The 19,960-nt window shown below is 41.0% G+C and overlaps 1 protein-coding gene across 13 annotated transcripts in view; it reads left to right on the forward strand.

The window, feature by feature from the left end:
• LOC6524772 (potassium voltage-gated channel protein eag) overlaps window positions 1-19,960 on the forward strand; it is a 54,817-nt gene that overhangs the window by 26,352 nt on the left and 8,505 nt on the right. For 5 of the 13 annotated variants that reach the window (XM_015190393.3, XM_043207305.1, XM_039377832.2 and 2 more), the window contains 13 exons: window positions 3,814-3,940; window positions 7,922-8,034; window positions 8,838-8,888; window positions 10,183-10,314; window positions 10,964-11,076; window positions 11,154-11,297; window positions 13,930-14,026; window positions 14,075-14,421; window positions 14,487-14,642; window positions 14,767-14,839; window positions 16,086-16,285; window positions 18,648-18,900; window positions 19,220-19,635. In XM_015190393.3, the coding sequence (XP_015045879.1) occupies window positions 3,814-3,940; window positions 7,922-8,034; window positions 8,838-8,888; window positions 10,183-10,314; window positions 10,964-11,076; window positions 11,154-11,297; window positions 13,930-14,026; window positions 14,075-14,421; window positions 14,487-14,642; window positions 14,767-14,839; window positions 16,086-16,285; window positions 18,648-18,900; window positions 19,220-19,635 (2,222 nt within the window). The remainder of the gene's footprint in view (window positions 1-3,813; window positions 3,941-7,921; window positions 8,035-8,837; window positions 8,889-10,182; window positions 10,315-10,963; window positions 11,077-11,153; window positions 11,298-13,929; window positions 14,027-14,074; window positions 14,422-14,486; window positions 14,643-14,766; window positions 14,840-16,085; window positions 16,286-18,647; window positions 18,901-19,219; window positions 19,636-19,960) is intronic. The other 8 variants (XM_015190391.3, XM_002100580.4, XM_043207310.1 and 5 more) reach the window with 6 other exon arrangements.

Consider the following 19,960-nt stretch of genomic DNA (forward strand, 5'->3'; position numbering starts at 1 on the left):
CTTTCAAATAAAAATCAAAAAATCATTAATTAAATTGTAAGTAACCCTCCTTTTTTTTGGTTGTCGTGAAACAACGATTGGCGGTTGATGTTGACGTTTATAATATATCATCCTTGATCGAGCTCATAAATAATTGGGCAATCAGGGCACGGAGATGTTGCTGTCAATCAGCAATGAAATATTCATTTCCTAACGTTATTATTATTTGATTTGGCGTTTCAAGTGCTTTATTAGTTAGAGCGAATCGCTATCGGCGTTATTTTCTCAGTACTTTAGTTACAAATTTGTTCGTGGAATCACTCACTTTAAGTTAAGCCTAAGCATCAATATATATACAATATTTATGAATACCTTGAGAGAGCTATTTCTCCTTAGCCGAATATTTGGTAATAAGCTTTATTCTGGGAAACAGACGTAAATCAAAGTTGAGAAGGCCTCAAATGTCGTTTTAAATATTCAGTGACATCTGTTGAGCCAACATCGCAGCATCGCAGCATCCTAGAAGTACATAGTTTACACATTCATTGTGATCTAATTTCGTGGAAAAAATTGTTCCGGGAAAACCTTGGTGCCAATCTGCTTTCACTCCGGCTCCCAAGGCATCCAGTTGACATCGCTCCCGCATTCCCGCTTCAATTGCGGTGCCAAATCGGGTTAAGGGATGCCATGATGCTTGATGCGGTGGGTGGTAGCCGGTGGGTGGTAGCCGGTGGTTGGTGGGAGATGGCAGCAGTTGAATCCGCGGCTTAAAAGGGACTAAAATCGCTGCCGGACAAAAGTGGCCAAGGCAAATTGCAAATCTTTGTGCGCCAGCTTTGAATGCGATTAAGTGTCGCAGTCGCAGGGCAACAGCGGTGCAACCACACATGAGCGATTCTGAGCCACCGTAAGCCACCCTAAGCCACCCAAAACCACCCCACGCCTTACCGACCAGCCAAGACCCACCCAAAACCCCCCTTTAAAAAATGTGGTGATGCTGACTTGATAGCAATAGCAGCCGCCAGGTTTACGCCTTGCGAAAATGAAGACTGCTCGAATGCAAGGATTAGATCCGCGAAGGAACTGGCCATTTGTTGCTTAGACTGGACCTTCGTTGTAATACTAACAATTATCCTGAATGCTTAATGTATGATTTATTGCTTATTCGTGCTCCAATTTCAAGTTATGGTTTTATGTGCTGAATAAATGTTTACTTGGCAGTACAATGAGACTAGTTAAATAAACCGAATATTTTCCAATAATAGTTTTTTCTTGAATGCAAAGTGTAAAATAAATTCCGTTCCAGGGGGTATTGGTAAAAGGAAATGCCGTAAGCGTTGCTGGGGACAACATATTGAATGCCCTAAATATATTTGTTGTTTAAGATTAAATATAAAATTGAAATTGCAAGCTGGCACACCGGGAGGTGTTGTATTCATTTTAAACATATTTATTAATGTCTACATATTGACGCAATGAATATGCAAACTAAAGCCTGTCCACAACAAAAAACACTGACCTGGATAACGTGGCGTATGTGTAATATTTCCATGCCACCACAAAAGTTATAATTTGTTGTTTATATTCGCAATAAATACAAATAAAAATTTGAAATGCACATAGTGACTTAAATCCTTAGAGTCTTGTCCGTGTCCATCCGAATAATTTGCGGTTTTAAACTTTATTTTCGAGTAATTAAGTTAGAACTTAGCCAATTAAGTTTTCAGAGGGAAAGAGAGAGAGTGGTCCAACCCAATTTTCGGTTGTAAACGCTGAGGTTGCTGCTTTGCCACCATTTTTCCAGCAACAGTCAATTGCAGAGCGTAACGAGATAGCCGCTTGGTCCACACATACATCTGTATGTATGTACATACACACATATATAGCCGTCCACCTCCTTTAATTTTTCCTTTTCCTGTTTTGTTTTTTTTTTATTTTTATTTTGCTTCAGTCACGGCAACTGTTGACACTATAAAGTAGCAAGCGTTCTTGTTGTTCTTGTAGCTGATGTCCTTGTTGCAGTCGTAAAAAGTGCTTCACATGTGAGTGTGTGTGTGTGTGTGAGTCAGTGAGCTTGCGTGCCAGTGTGGGTCTGTATGTGTGTGTGTATCACATAAATATGCATTTCCCATTTTCCAACGGCAGCAGAGCCATCGAGCCATTGCATGCGAATATTTTTATACATATTCATTGGCTTGGCCATGTCCATGTCAATGTGGGTTAGTGTGCTTTTGCTTTTCTCCAGCCCCTTCATCGCGTTCTGTTTCGCCTTCTGCTCTGTTTCCCCCTTCGGATTTTCCCCGCATTTTCCTGCAGTTCCTGCTTTTGCTGCCTTTGCTGCTCCCGTCGTCTGGCACCTGCGACATGCAACTTGGGCCAGGAATGGCATGCCTGCCACATTTGCATTTGCCAGCTAAGAGGAGACTCCACTTCCACTTGCCCCACCCTCGCGATATTACCTTCCAGTTCGCCCATTTTCCACATAATGTCAATACAATGTAACAGCAACTGATTCGACCAGGTGAACCGAATGTTTTGCGAGTTATTAAAATAAGTTATATAATATTATATTTTCTCATTGCAAAAGATTCGGTACCTTAAAATGTAGCATCACAATACTATAATATTAATACTAGTAAAATCGTAGGTATGATTTGTTGTGAAATTTTCATATTAATTGTCATGTTCTATTTATTACAAATTATTTAAGGTACTTATATTTTCATTTTTAAAATATAAACTTGTGCCTTTGAGTTCCGCTTGAATTCCCAGTAGGGGGCACGTCAAACGCCACTAATAAAATCACCCAAAAGTAAAACGAATGTTTGTGCAAAAAAAAAAAAAACAGACAAGGGAAAACAAGCCAAATGGCAAGCAGCAAATAAATAGTAAAACAACCATTCAGACTTAATGGGATAGTAAAGGGCTGGTCTGCAGGTCGATGCCAGTTACACGTACGATGCCATGTCCGTGTCCGTATTGTTGTCCGTATGTCCGTGTGTCCGTATACGAGTCTATATGTCTGTCCGTATGTCTGCGTAGCCATGTCCGTGTCTATGTGCCTGCCATGCGATGCCAGCGCGTGGTTTACACATGTTACCTGCTTACCCGAGGACTTGAATTCGTATTTAAACTGGTACCTGTAACAAATTCAGCCATAACAACCGCCATTAGACGACTCACGGATGGGAAGTGTTGGGCGCTATCCGGGGTACAGGTACTATTTGCAATAATGAAGAGTAAACCCTCTATAAATACAATTGTGATTCTTGGTTCAGTACTCAAGCTATCAACATCATGTGTAAAATTATTTAATTTAAATAAAAAAAGTACTTTCTACACAAATATATTGCCTAGGTGTTGGAATTGTACCTAAAGTATAGTTTATTTTTAAGTACCTCTAGCATTTCTGACAACTGACTACGCCAATTCACCCAAAAGTGAGTGGGTGGCTGGCAGTCAATAAAACGATTTTGATTATGAATGACAACATTTGAAATGTTCCAATTACGCTCAAATATTTTGATAAACTTTCACGCCAAAAGCCCAATAGACTGACTTACCGACTGACTGACAATGACAAATTTGTCGTTGGCCATTTTCCGAGGAATTTGTGAAATGGATAAGCTGTCCTTTGGATATGTAGATTCTTTAATGCCAAAACATTTGTACAAGCAATCGTGAATAAGTTTGGTGAAGAGCTGAATCTATTTAGGATAACAGGTGGATGTTTGTTTTGGCTAAAACATTTGATATTAATGGTTATTAATGTTTGCTTAAATGTTTTATATATTACCCATAACATTGTGCATTTTTTTGTCTGGTTTCTTTCAGCGGACAGCTCGTTTCTTTTGGCCAACGCACAAATCGTCGATTTCCCGATCGTCTACTGCAATGAGTCCTTCTGCAAGATCAGCGGCTATAATCGGGCCGAGGTCATGCAGAAGTCGTGCAGGTATGTGTACGTATTGCCGATTTCTACTCACTTCAACTACTTTCGCTCTCTACTCGCTGTTATTGGTGTTTACTGCGTTTGAATAATAATCGGTGCTTTAATTGTTAATCCCCAAATGACTATTGATATATGTAACTATATATATTTATTGGTGTCCTTGATGTTGCGGCTTAACTGGTCGATAGCTTTGGCCATATGTTGATTTATTACTGCACACATATACATATGTGATTATGTGTCAATTATTTTACTTTTATTGTATGTATACAACGAAAAACAGTTTATGCACACTTATTCATTTGACTGTTTTACGTTTAACAACCAATCTATAGCCTGGTATTTCTCCTTCTTAGATTTCATAGCACTTATCTTTTTGTTTAACATCGACACTTTCACCTTCTTCAGTTTGACTTTTAATCACGTTAAAGTTGCATGCTCATTTCTTAGGCAAATATTAGCTTTTGAGCAGTGCTGCTCAAACTGTAAGCTGCACAGTTGCTGCAGGTGGAAAATCTGTGAATAGAGGAGGTGGAAAAGCGGTGGGGGGAGGGGGAGTGGCAGACAGACAGGGCGGAGACTCTGCTGCGCATTTCCCTTTGGGAGACTTGACGGCTAAGAGGATTTGTCCGAGATTGCAGGAGATTTCTTGCCACTCTTGTCCCATTAACAACTCGTTCACGCACCTGACCTGCCTCATCCGGAAAAACCCACGCCCACGCCCATGCCCACGCCGCTATCCCCGCCCCCATGTTTTCCACAATTTTCCACCGTGTTTATCTGCTTAACGGCTTATCCACAGCTGCTTACACCCGGACATTGAATGTGAAGTTCATTTATTGTTCCAGCTCCTTTATCCGCATATATTTTTCTGTTTTTTTTTTTCCAATTAATTTGCGCATATTTGCGCTGTCCATTAAAAAACCATTGTCGAACTTAATGCACTTTGCTGCTCAGCGAACTTAATGCAGATGGACAGGAGGGCTTTTCCCTATTTTTTTTTTTTATCTGTTGTAATTGGAGAAACATGCCACAAAGAATCAAAAATGGGATATATGGTAGCGATGGAGTTCCTGTTTGATTTCCCTAAGAACAGGGATGAAAATGAATTGTTATTCAATTGCGCTAATATCTCTGAAATACGTAATGCATATCCGAATCGGCATTCCAAAAATGTTAAGGCAATGTGAATTCCCCTGGTAAAGTTGGTTTAATTTTTCCGCGGGAAATTGGTCTACTTTTCCCCCAAAACCCGTTTTCCTTTTGTGCCTACCGCTTGCGTTTCCATTTCCCGTTACACTGTTGCAAATTGCCTGCCGTTGGTCCTGGCCAAACAAATTTTCTATGCAATCCTTTGGTGAATTGATGTGATGGGGGAGTAAGCGAGAGAGAAGAACAGGCATGCGAAAGGGATGGATACAGCAAAAAAAGCGATGGGGAGAAAAATAGTGTTAACTGCATTTGTTTGCCCGAATTCGGATAGTACTTTCCATGGTCGTGAACTCGGTCCCTCAACCCCTTTTCATTTTTTGTTGCTGCCTTCGTCTAAGGCCGTCTCTTTCTACGCCATCTCCATTGCCATCTATCTCTTTCGCCCACCAGCCTCATAAATCAACAAGCGGCGGCCCGGAGGCCAGCGTACATCCAATGATTCTCCCGAGAATTGTTTGTAATTTGCGGGCCAAAAAGCGGCCCTAAAAAGAATAGGAGTACGGTTCGTTCGTCAGCTCACCTGCTGCAGCATCAGCGGTCCCGAAAATTCCCCAGGTGAAAAAAAAACGTACAAGTTTTTAATGCCAATCTGCCGTTTAGCTAGCGCTATTGCCATCTCTTTCACGCGCTGGGCCCATCTTTCTATGCCGTTCTTTCTTTCGCTCAATCCGTGCGTGTTGTTGTTGCTGTGACCCACTTTTGTTGTTGTCCCTCTTTTTGTTTGTTTCTGTTTTCTGGTCGCGTGTGATCCAAAAAACACAAAAAGACGAGCAATGAAACAAGTAGGAATGACGGCCAAAGGCAACAAGAAAACATTGACCAGCAAAAAAAAAGCACAAAAGGGAAGAAAGCAAAACAGAAGAAGGTGGGAGAAGAAATGCAAAAATATCCAAGGAATCGTTTGATTTTCACTTGACATTTGCTTCAATGCAATTTCTTTTGCAGCAACGCAAATCGCTTTTCGTTTCTCGAAAGTTTCCTGTACAGTAGAAGCCCGTTATGACGATTTTCACGCTTCCTTAAACGAAATGCTCTTCAGCTGGCTTGAAAAATGTACTGTAAATGCCAGAAAGGCCAACAAGGTTACGTATACGACTAGTTGGTCGACTTTATCCCCTATGAAAATCTTTAACTATTTCGAAAAGGTTTTAATGCAATACAAGAATATAAAATTATAACTCCTTTTATGCGCACTTACTTTTGATTTTAATCAAAAAATCCTGACTTAAGCATTTTTTTTGCGTCGTGAAAGGGTTTTCGAAATCACTTAAGTGCATTTTCACCTAGTGGGGGGGCCTTTGTGTACGGCTCTCCAGTATATGTTAGATTGAATTAGGGATTTTCGTTGAGTGCTTTTCCTTGGACCCCCTAGAAAATAATAGAATTTCGAGTGCTTGTCGAGGGCTTTTACTATGCTATGCTATCCACCCATGAGCACATAAACACTTTGTGCATCCATATCTATACGTGTGTATATATCTATGGCCATATCCCCGAATCCAGGACCTGTTTTTTGTTTGCTTTGTAACCCAATTTCGTTTTTTGCCCCAGTGTGTGTGTGTGTGAACATAACGAACACACACATTAAGGAACCCGTGACGTCGCCATTTCGTAGTTTGTTGAACTTTTGTTCGGGGCACGAATAAAGCAAAACAACAGAAATTAACTACAGCTCCTCCATCTCCACTTCCCTTCTTGCTTTACCCACATTTCCTTCGGCAGCGTTCTCGTTTCCCTTCGTTCGCCGCTGACGTCATCGAGCCTGGCCCGAAAAGTATGCAACACTTTTTGTGCGACACTGCAAGCGGTTTCCCTGTCCCGATTTTGTGCTGACTTTTCCAAGTCAATACACAGAGGCACGGAAACTTTAGTCCCCTGTTTAACCCAGAAACTCGATCATTAATTATTTGGTATTCATTGGAAAAGCGAACGAAAAATAATACATACAACAAAAGGTATCTAAAGCATATGCATTAGGAAGCCAACTCATAGGAAGCGTGTCCATAGTTATCAACTTTTCGTTGGGGAAAAGCCGGGAAAAGTTTACCACGCATAACTTTCGTCCGTATGTTGGGAATAGCAAATTTCCGAATAGGGTTTTTGATTTCAATAATCCAGGTCTTTACGTGTACAACACTGTCAGAAAACTAAACTAAACTAAATGAACAACAAATTTGGCAAAGATTTAGTATTGATTAAGTTTTTAATAAAAACCAAATGCCCAACTGCAATATATGTGTTATTTAGCTCAAGGAATTTCTTAAGGTATTACTACAACTCCTTGACCCAATATAATACATAAATTATTGACCCGAGTCGCAAGGAAATGTGGTATCCCATCGGTTGAGCAGCGGTGCATTAAATTGATATTTGTTTAATACTTTTTGCTGTGTGCAGTCAAGCTTCTTCGTATTTTCACCCAATGGGCCCCAGGTGCATCAATCTTGTTTTGTTCGGCATGTTTTCCTCCAATTGGAACGCTTTCTGTTTTCCCATTTTCCGCTGCATGTGCTTGCCCTGGCGTCCATGTGTGTGTGCGCATATGTGTTTCTTTTTTCTATATAGGTTTGTGTGTGTCTCTGTGTGTGTGTGTGTGCATTTGTGGCATGCAACCAATGTAAAGCTAACCAAGAATAATACCTCGTTTGCTCTCCACATCTCTTTCTATTTCTTCTGGCATCTCCATCTCCGGCAACCTGGCATTCTGGCATCCCGGCATCATTGCATCCACATTCGCATTCACATCCTTGGCGAAAAAAAAAAAAAAAAACCCTGCAGATGCGGCTTCATGTATGGCGAGCTGACAGACAAGGAGACGGTGGGACGGCTGGAGTACACGCTGGAGAACCAGCAGCAGGATCAGTTCGAGATTTTGCTCTACAAGAAGAACAGTGAGTATGCTTAAGGACCCCGTCCGCTGACCTCTGACCCCGTCCCTAGGATCGATTGTTTTGTGCCAAATTGCCTGCGCCTCTTGGCCAAAAGTTGCAGCAAATGCTATACCTAAATCAAAGTCTTCCTGCTTTACAAAAGGTTGCTTGACCTTTTTTTTTGTAACGATACACGGTAGAATAATCAGCAACTGTTAAGGGATAACTACTAATTTAGAGATGTTTAAGTAATTAGTTCTGCAGCTAATATTTTTCCCACAATCCCAATGTTTTTTCCATAAGTTTGTACAACTTTCGAATCCAAATTAATCATTTAACCGCCACTGTAGGCTATTTGGCTTTATGCTCGACTTGTGCCCATTGTAAATTGTTCACTTCGTGAATTTCTGACTCCGAACCTTTCATAATTCATTCCCAAACAGCTCCCCCCCCCCCCCCCCACTCCAAGCCCCTCCAGCCCCCTTTTGAATTCTATTTGCAAGTGTGCACAAGCCTGTACCCTTGCCACCTGCCCACCTAACCCGTAATTCCAACGAATTGGGGCTACGATGGCAGCCCGCCGGCACTTTTGAGTGGGCCCCATCAATCAAGCTGCCTGCCCGCCCAGACACCTGTAGTATTTGCCCATATCCGTCTAATCCCAGATCCCCAATACTGAATCCCCAACACCAATTTCAAGCAAATCAAGTGGAATCGAGTCGTGCCATTGAAGCCACCCATTGAAGCTCCCTATAGCCCAGTATCGCCAGACATTTTTGGGTGTTGAAGCTCATGAATTAACGCCTTCGAGTATCAATTTTCAGATTTGCAGTGTGGCTGCGCCCTCTCGCAGTTTGGCAAGGCACAAACCCAAGGTATTTGAAAAGGGGGGGGTGATGCTTTTGAGGCGGGGTGGGTCATTTTCCGCGCTACCAGTGGAATTTTCCAAGTGGCAATACCGCTGCTGCCATGGTTTCCATCTCGATTCATGTCTTGGCAGTCTGCCCGCAGCAATATATCCTCATCCTGTTGCATATGCGGTCAGAAATAAAGCGGAAATATGGGTGTGTGGGGGGGGAGCATTAAATTGGCATAAATCAATTGCAATATATGGGAAAATGCAACATCTGGCGCACTTTGACTTCGGTGCTACCAAACTAAGATAGCAAAATATTTGCTTCAATTCGGATTTGGGCCAAGGATAGCCAGACTATAATAACTGAATATCCCACTGATAGGTGTGTCCCCTGGTAATTGGATATAGACAGAGCAAATGAATCCTGTCAGTTCGCATCAATGCCGGCATCGGAATAAGTAGTATACGTTTAGAAATGGGAACAGCGAGTGAAACAATGACCGCACATAAACATTCACCGGAAACGGAAGTAGCAAATTGTGCTTGCAATTGGTGAATAATTATGCCATCAAACACAAACGCACACGTACACGTACACGCAATCGGAACGGATGAGAAAGAGAGAGAGAGAGATATATATGTCCTTTAATGGCAATTACGAGAATTGCGGTCGTTAGCAGTACGTGTAAAAAATAAATAAGTCCTTGGCAATTAAAACTAACATACTCGCTGCATAGCCCACTAATAACTAATTAGCAACAATTATTCAAAAGTAGTCCTCTGATCAAGAAGATTCTTTATAAAATATATAAAGAGTATATATTATTTTATTTAATTTCTCAAATACCGCATATGAGTATTCCCAATACTCCTGAAAATGAATGTGTGACTTTAATGCGTAGATTTGCATTGGCAAACCCATCGATTGCTACGACAATCGGTGTGCCTATTGAATTATTCATGCGCAGAGACAAAGGACAAACAGTTTCAGCTGTTGCACACATATGGAGTGCACTGTACGCTGGCGATTTACATGCCGGCCATTGTGTCCGAAGGCAGCATTGTGCATTCCGAATGCAGCATCCATTAACCAGCGTTCCATATCAATAATTGCAATCCAATGAAATGTCTGTCTGTCTGTCTGTCCATCTCACTGTGTCCACGCTCATGTCCTGACCCCAATGCGAATGGAATTACCTATATGTATCTATGGATATACTTATGCATATCTGGTGTTCGTACCCCCCTTTTAGCAACGTCATTGTGCCGTTCTTACCTATAATTGTTATTAATTCCGAATCGCATACCCGCAGAAACCCCATTATGGCTGCTGCTACAGGTCGCACCCATACGCAACGAACGCGACCTGGTGGTGCTCTTCCTGCTGACCTTCCGGGACATCACGGCCCTCAAGCAGCCCATCGACAGCGAGGACACCAAGGGAGGTAAGTGAATGCTCCACAGTTTTTATTAAGAAATCACCCATGGACCACGGTTGCCTAATGTGCAAATTTTAAAAAAGCTGACATGCATTTCATTTTTATAAAATCAAGCTTATACAAAGCCCTGCATTAAAGGTGATAACTAAGATTGCATTTCTAAAAATGCAGCATCTTTAAAATGTAAAAGTGACTTGTTTAATTTTAGGAATAGTCAAGGGAACTATTACATTTGTAGCAGCCGTGCTTCATGTCCATTTATTGCACCTCTATGTATATGAATGTGAACGTCTCTTTCCGCCTTACTACTCAACTTATCTGCTCTCTCTTTCCATGTCTACACACACAATCACACACGCACACACACGCAATCACAACACCCACCTGTAAATACGCTTGAACAAATTGAAAACCAACAAAACGAAAACCCCCAACCGAAAACGAAAAACAAACCCAATTCGCTGTGCCAACACTCCTTATATTGTTCATGTATATATATATATCTAAACGTATATGTATAAATACCACTCATATCTCTGAGTACATTGTATTTGTTATCCTTTTGTGCTGGATGTTTACTGATTCGCTGCACTGTTTATTTATCGGTGTTTGTGTGCGTGTACCCACCTCGTAGCGGTTAATCTATTTTTGCCAGTTTTAGGTCTCTCGAAGTTCGCCAAATTGGCAAGATCGGTGACCCGGAGTCGCCAGTTCAGCGCCCATCTGCCCACGCTGAAGGATCCCACGAAGCAGTCCAATCTGGCGCATGTGAGTCCTGCATTCTACTCTATTCATTTATCTTACCTATTATTACCTATTACCTATTTCTCTACACACACACACAGATGATGTCCTTGAGTGCTGATATCATGCCACAGTACCGACAGGAAGCCCCCAAAACGCCGCCACACATACTCCTGCATTATTGTGCATTTAAAGCAATTTGGGACTGGGTGATATTGTGTTTAACATTTTATACAGCCATCATGGTGAGTGACATAACTGCCTTCACTAGGTCATTAAACAAATTATATATCCTATTAAGTTTAATATATCAAATGCTTTGACATCAGCTAATGCAACCTACATTTATTGTAATATTTTTTTGATCTGTGTTTGATTTGTTTGCCAATTGTTTCTAAATTGAATTCGTATCTTTACTTCTGCGGTTTAATATTTTGCAATTCTTATTCATCTTCCTGCTCCACATTAAAGTACAATTTCATTGTATTTCCATTGATAGCATCATCATCATCATCTTTTTCCCAACACCAAACATGCTGTCTAACCAGCGAGTGTAAAATATTTTATGACTTTGTCTGCTTTTTGCACACAGGTGCGGGCAAGAGAATGGGTTTTTCCAGGAATGGGATTATTGGGGGGAGACATACCCACCCACATTCGCATTCAGATTCAGATTGCCACAAAGCCGCATGCGATGCGTTCTCAAAAGCCGATGTCGTCTGTCTGCTCGAATTGTGTCTATTTCCGTCAACAAGATGTTAACATTTTCGCTTAAATTGCGTTCAACATAAGTTGGCATCCGCACACGTGGGGATTGATATCCGTATTCTGTTCTGGGTCCCTGTCCCTCCGAAAACTACAATAGTATATATAGTATGATGTATCAACCAAAAAGAAAGTTGCAATTCCCTGTTAGCTTCTTGTTTCGGTTTTCATGTTGCACACTTTTCGTTTACTTATTGTTTAATGACATTTTGTGGTATTAGTTGTTTGTCCCTGGGTGTTTCTATATATTTGGTTTCCCAGCTCGATGTTGTTCGTTGTTGTGGCTGGCGCAACTTTGAGATAAATGTTTGTATAGCCAGCGACAAATCAAAACTTTGTCTGCAACTACGCCAGTACAAAGTGCGCAAAAAAGCTGAAAGTTAAGTGATATTTTAACCAGGTAGACAAGGCATTTGGGAATATGGAAGCGACTTAAAATTTATGTGAAAGAAAATATTTTTTTTTTATAAAAAAAAATCCGTTTTTTTTCAATAGCATTAAAAATAGTTGTCCAAAAGTGGAATGCTATACCTCGTTGAATTCGTAACAAAATTCCCTATCGATCCATGTACATACATTGAAATGCTAATTTTTGGCCATTTTTCGATAATTTTTATGATGGTACCCCTTATCGAAAATGCGAATATTTGTTAAATTTTTATTTTGCGAAAACCAAAAAAGTAGGAACACACATAGTTAGCTATGTTTATTACCAGCATAGAACAGTATCCATTTTAGCTGTGCGTCCATTTTTGGCCAAATTATGGCGAAAACGCCGATTAAAAATATTCGATTTTTTTACAAATTTGTTTTTTGGATTTTTTGATAAAAAATAATCAGTTTTTTTTCGATAGCAGTAAAAATAGTTGTCCAAAAGTGGAATGCCATACCTCGTTGAATTTGTAACAAAATTCCCTATCGATCCATGTACATACATTGAAATGCTAATTTTTGGCCATTTTTCGATAATTTTTATGATGGTACCCCTTATCGAAAATGCGAAAATTTGTTAAATTTTTTTTTGCGAAAACCAAAAAAGTAGTAATACACATAGCTAGCTGTGTTTATTAGCAGGATAAAACAGTATCCATTTTAGCTGTGCGCACATTTTTGACCAAATTATGTCAAAAACACCGATTGAAAATATCAAATTTTTTATAATTACTTACACTACATACCATTAAGCTACAACTTGAATAATTTATTATATATTTTTTGAAACATCAACCTAGTTAAACTAGTACGCCTTGCAAAATGTGAAAAGAATTGTAAATTGGTAAATAAAAGTATAGAATTCGCCTTCCCCGTCTTCGCATCACCTGCAATTGTGTGTGTGTGTGTGTACAGTATGCGCCCGCTATAGCCCACAATTAGGAAAATACCCTCAAATCGGATCAGAAAGGACCCGTCGCTTGGGCTCAGCCTCAAGTGAAGAGTTCAGATAACGACCCTCTGTCAGACATTAATGTTTGGTTCCCACCCAGACAAAAAGCCGGCGAGCAGGACGAGCTGCTGGGCCAGAGATGGCAGCAGACAAGTGCACACATTTACATGACCAAGTGGCTGCTCAGACGACGAGTTCTTCTTCCACCTCATCATTCACATTCACGTCCACATTCATGTCCACATCCCCATACCCATACCCATTTCGCTGCTATTGCGGCCTCAAAGAGGGCGGCTTATGTTTCATGTGCTTAAATTAATATGCTCGGTCGGCGGAGGATGAGACAGGGCTTGACAGGACATAAGCAGCGGCATTCGTGGTTTGTAATCCAACCTCCGACCAGGACAAGACGAGCCACGTTAAGAGGCTTCTAACTGCCACTTGGGGCAACAGTTAAGACAACAGAAAATAGACGGGGTGTTGGTGGGTGGAGGGCAGCAGTATCAACTGTTGCTCAGGTGATGGAACCGGTAGTACTCACTCTTAAATTATACTGTATGCAAAAACACGAAAAAATGTAATCTACAAGATTTTTATAGTAGGGATTATGGGTCGTATGAGTAATGTAATGGGGGTATTACTAATACGCCCTGTTGACTAAGAATTTGTTCATACATTTTTAATAGGGTTCTAAAATTACATTATTTTAAATATCAACTTTTTTCCAGGTGCCATACAATGTAGCGTTTAAAAATAAAACCTCAGAGGATGTTTCCCTGCTCGTGGTCGATTCCATAGTCGATGTTATATTCTTTATAGATATTGGTGAGTTAGCCGCATACACTAACGTACTTAACTAATGCATTTGCATAGTTTTAAACTTCCATACAACGTTCGTGGGTCCCGGCGGCGAGGTGGTCAGTGACCCAAAGGTGATCCGCATGAACTATCTAAAGTCATGGTTCATTATCGACCTGCTCAGCTGCCTGCCGTACGACGTGTTCAACGCGTTCGATCGGGATGAGGACGGTATCGGTTCCCTGTTCAGTGCCCTCAAGGTCGTCCGCCTTCTGCGTCTGGGGAGGGTGGTGCGAAAACTGGACCGCTACCTGGAGTACGGAGCGGCCATGCTGATCCTGCTGCTCTGCTTCTACATGCTGGTGGCCCATTGGCTAGCCTGCATTTGGTACTCGATTGGTCGCAGCGATGCGGATAATGGGGTTAGTATGAAATTATCCAACATTCCCCAGATCCCTTTAATCATATGTGAACCATTCCGTTTCAGATCCAGTACAGTTGGCTGTGGAAGCTGGCGAATGTCACCCAGTCACCGTACTCGTATATATGGAGTAATGACACCGGGCCAGAATTGGTCAATGGGCCGTCACGGAAAAGCATGTACGTGACGGCCCTATATTTCACCATGACCTGCATGACATCGGTAAGTTTGTGCGTGGCTGTGGATGATACTTTCTAATCAAAGCTACACACTAAATAATTCCCTAATTTTTCTCTATTCTCTGTTCCATATCCTCATTTGATTGTTCTCTCTTTTTTTTGTACAGGTGGGCTTTGGCAATGTCGCCGCGGAGACAGACAACGAGAAGGTGTTCACCATCTGCATGATGATCATTGCAGGTGCTGTGTTCTTAACACGTTCCGTTGCCGCGTCCAAGTTTCTTGATATTCCCGCACACGCGTCACGCTTTTGAATTCCGGTTCCGATCTCTCGATTCCGATTTCATTTGAAAGCTAGGCCATCCGCTTGCGCCGCTAGAACTAATAAATTGCTGCAGTTATTTGGTGTAGAGCCTCATTATTCGATTCGTAGCCCATGTCCATTTGTCCATGTCCAAGTAGAGCAACTCACTCGCATTCTCACATTGTCAATCATTGATTGATCGCAGCCAGAATCAAGTGTCAAATATTTTTCTCCACCCTTCTTCTGCTCCGTCGTCATCTAGTTGCACAATTCGTGGCCATGTGTGAGTTGCATTGTGTATTCCTCTCTACTCGTTGTCCGTAACTCGTTACTTGTTATACGTTAATCGGCAATCGTAACGCATGATCCGTAATAGTAACTCGTTGGGCGAACTCGTTACTCATTAATAGTAACTAATCATAACTCGTTGATGATAACATCTTTTTTTGTAACCCGATACTCGGTACTCTTTATCTGTAACTCGTTATTTGCAACGCGTACCTTTTCTGCTGTACTGTACCACATTTCGAACAAAATCAGTAAACTATATAATGATGTCGAACACTGCGCATGATTAGCACTTCAACAAAGAAAAAATTGCCATGGTGGAGCTAATCCTGCGCAGTATTTCGCTCATGTCACTCACCATCCCGCTCCAACATCCTTATATTTCCCACAACTCACCTATTCGTCTCTGTCTAACTGTGTGCTCGTCCAATCTGTGGAATTTATTACTGTTCTAGCCGCGCACCTGTGCGTCTTTTCTTCCACAGCGCGTAGAATCAGCGACTACTGATAACACACACGCTATAACTGTCTAATTCACACATATCACACGCACACTTCACGTACACACAGAGAAAAAATAATACCAAAACTACAAAGTATTTTAACTTGTTGATCTGTACAGCCAATCAATTTTTAATTTACTCTATTGTACAATATTGATTTGATTTTATTAGCTGAGATTTACAAATAAAATTCTCAGTTTGTGGTACATATTTTCTTCTCTGTGCACTCTCACACATCTCAAGTGTTATCTAGCTGATCGTGTAAAGTTTGCTTTAAATGGAACCCCAAAAACTACGAGCTCTTCAACTCTGTGTGCACCACCGTCGCTAAATCTGAATGTCTCATCACGTTTCTCTCTTTCTCCCCATCTGAAAATCCTCAACGATATAGCTCTGCTGTATGCCACGATCTTTGGACACGTTACCACCATCATTCAGCAGATGACATCGGCCACGGCCAAGTATCACGACATGCTGAACAATGTGCGCGAGTTCATGAAGCTGCACGAGGTGCCAAAGGCTCTCAGCGAACGAGTGATGGACTATGTAGTCTCCACCTGGGCCATGACCAAGGGTCTGGACACCGAGAAGGTAAGTTTCCGATATGACACCAAATCCAAAAGGATCTTCTGGGAACTGAAATTGCCTTGAGCCTTTTTTCGTTGCCAATACAGCTTTTAGCTTTCAGCATCATTCATATTGGAATTATGTCAGATGGTATAGGGATACATTTTCCCATTTATGTGTCTCATTCACAAACGCTTTTGTCTATAAAGTCAATGCGCTGGAACTGGGTTCCATTTGTACATAGCTGGCTTCTCTACAGAGCTTGGCGTACTTCAGCCTATCACTATCTCTAATGCACTCGGCATACGCACACATACACACATGGCATACATTAAACAACTGCTCCTCACAACTCGTTACTAGCCACTCGCCAATCGCTACTAAATTTTCCACACACAGCTGGTTCTTCTGCAAACTTTTGTTCACATTTTTTTTAATCATATATTCTGTTCATCTTTTGTTTGTATTTTTTTATTTTTATAACAACCACTCCGTAAATGGATTTCGTCAGTTTATTATTTGTGTAATAAACTAGTACTACATATTTTAATATCGGGAAATTAGTTTATTGATTCGTAAATCGTTTTTTTTCGGTAGCAACAAAATTTGACCAAGTTAGTGCAAAAACTCAGATTTTGATAAAAACTAATCCGTTTTTTTTGGATAGCAACAAAAATAGTTGCCCAAAAGTGGAATGCTATACCTCGTTGAATTCGTAACGAAATTCCCTATCGATCCATGTACATACATTGAAATGCTAATTTTTGGCAATTTTTCGCAAATTTTGATGATGGTACCCCTTATCAAAAATGGAAAAATTTGTTACATTTTTATTTTGCGAAAATTAAAAAGGTTGGGATAGACATAGTTAGCTATGTTTACTAGCAGCACAAAACAGTCTTTATTTAAGCTGTGCACCCATTTTTTGACAAATTATGGAGAAAACGCCGATTGAAAATATAAAATTTTTTAACAAATTTTTTTTTCGATTTTTTGATAAAAAAAAATCCGTTTTTTTTCGATAGCACTAAAAATAGTTGTCCAAAAGTGGAATGCTATACCTCGTTGAATTCGTAACAAAATTTCCTATCGATCCATGTACATACATTGAAAGGCTAATTTTTAGCCATTTTTCGCAAATTTTGATGATGGTACTCCTTATCGAAAATGCGAAAATTTGTTAATTTTTTTTTTGCGAAAATCAAAAAAGTAGGGATACACATAGTTAGCTATGTTTATGAGCAGCACAAACCAGTCTTCACACAAACAATTTCACCACACTAAATACTCGTACGTCAAACTACAGACACCACAATTCTCGTTAATTGTTATTCGCTACCTCACATGACACCTGTACTATCTCTCTCTCGCTCCAAAACTATTCGACAAAAAACCCTTTGGTCGCTGCTGTCGCGCTTTCTTTTTCTATTATTTTGAAGTTGCTAATCGCATTTCTTTAGGCCTAAGATCAAGCCCCGAAAAATCAAATAGCCCAAAGTCCAAGCCACCCACAGAGCAAGGTCCTGGTGATGGGTCCGAGGTAAGCTGTGGGTGGTCGCAAAATTTTTGAAAATTGATATCTGAAAAAGTGCGGAATTACCTAAATAGCTCTATACATCTAACGAATTCATCTTTAACAGAACTCAGCTAATCGATATATCTTTTCATTTTCTCCATGTGTCTGCCCGCGAGCGAGATCCGTGCCAAAACGAAAAGCGTCCGTCAAATTCATGCCTTTAGATGAACCTGAACCAAACGGCGCAGCGCCCCCTAGAAAGCTATAAACCTATAACCCAAGATTACAGAAATAACATAACTCAGGGGTCGTTTGCGCCTGAAATTTTGATATTGCATAAAACCGTGTTTGGTTCACAGAGAGAAACATAGTTTACAACCGGTCTAAGCCGTATAAACTGACCTTTATAACTATCTCGTTGACTGTAGTTTGTGCCGCAATTAAGAGACCACAAGTCCCCGTCCTTAAAACCCAAAATAAAATTGTGATGTTACTTCCCTGAAAATTGGAAATAGCACTCAGTTACACTCATACAACCACACACACACAGTCACAGACGAAAACACTAAAAAAAAATAAACAGGAAATACTCACACTGACACTCGATCAATGTTGTATGTGTATTAGTGTATGTGTGCGTGTGTGTGCGTGTCTCGTTAGCCACTAGAGCTGAAGAATTCCGCCCAGAGGATCAAATAATCTGGGTGGAAAACCTCCGTGGTGGTCCGCAGTTTTTAAGTTCCCATACAGAAAGGTTTTCTTTTCTCAAATAATTCAATTACACCAATCTCGATTGGAATCGCTTCGATTCGATTAGTCTCGAATCGAAGCCTATCGAACCGCCACTCGCAACTCGTATACAATTCGCAGGTACTAAACTATTGTCCGAAAGATATGAAGGCTGACATATGTGTTCATCTAAATCGCAAAGTATTTAACGAGCATCCGGCATTTCGTCTGGCCTCGGATGGTTGTCTCCGGGCACTGGCGATGCACTTCATGATGTCGCACTCGGCGCCGGGGGATTTGCTTTATCACACCGGCGAGAGCATCGATAGCCTATGCTTCATCGTTACCGGCAGTCTGGAGGTGATACAAGACGACGAGGTTGTGGCAATATTGGGTGAGTTACGCGGTCTGGCAAATCGATTCGATTTCCCACTACTTCCCCACAGCAAAAACCGCAGAACTATCTACGTCGATTTTTTCGATTATTTCGATAACGGAGGTCAGTGCAATAGGAGGTAGCAGGTAAAATGACTAAACACATATCACTTAAATGGAACTTTAAAATATGTTTTAAAGGTAACGATTAAAAGAAATCTGTTTAGAAAGCATCGACGGTGATGTATCTGTTATATGACAAGAGACAATCGATATCGGCAATAGATCTGCGGCCCTTTAACGAATCATACTGCACACTGACAACAATTTCTTTTCAGGCAAGGGCGACGTCTTCGGCGATCAATTCTGGAAGGACTCGGCCGTTGGCCAGAGTGCGGCCAATGTGCGTGCTCTGACCTATTGTGATTTGCATGCCATCAAACGTGATAAATTGCTCGAAGTCCTCGATTTCTATTCGGCATTTGCGAATAGCTTTGCACGCAATCTGGTGCTCACCTACAATCTCAGACATCGACTGATTTTTCGCAAGGTGGCCGATGTGAAGCGCGAAAAAGAATTGGCCGAACGGCGTAAGAACGAGCCGCAATTGCCCCAGAATCAGGACCATCTTGTCCGGAAGATCTTCTCAAAATTCCGTCGCACTCCGCAGGTCCAAGCGGGCAGTAAAGAGCTCGTCGGCGGATCCGGGCAAAGTGATGTCGAGAAGGGTGACGGCGAGGTGGAGCGAACTAAGGTGAGTCCTTGGGATTGAAGTGTCCCTTGATCTTTCTCTCTGTCTCGAACTCTCTCTCTATCTCTCTGTTGCTGTGCATTCTGCTTTCTGTGTTATGTGTTCCATTTTCAGTGTTTTGTTGTTGTTATTTAATGTTCCATTTTCATGTTTCGTTGTTGTGTTCATTGGGTAGTTCTATGCGGTTTACTCAATATCTTTGGGCTTGTGCGATAAGAAGGTGCTGAGCCAAGATCAATATTTTAAATATACATTAATATTTGAAAATACATTAGGCATTATTGCTCTGTTACGTTTAATGTTGTTTTCAAAAAGATTTATCAAATCA

Source organism: Drosophila yakuba, chromosome X, assembly GCF_016746365.2.
Source record: "Drosophila yakuba strain Tai18E2 chromosome X, Prin_Dyak_Tai18E2_2.1, whole genome shotgun sequence".
Classification (NCBI taxonomy): domain Eukaryota; kingdom Metazoa; phylum Arthropoda; class Insecta; order Diptera; family Drosophilidae; genus Drosophila; species Drosophila yakuba.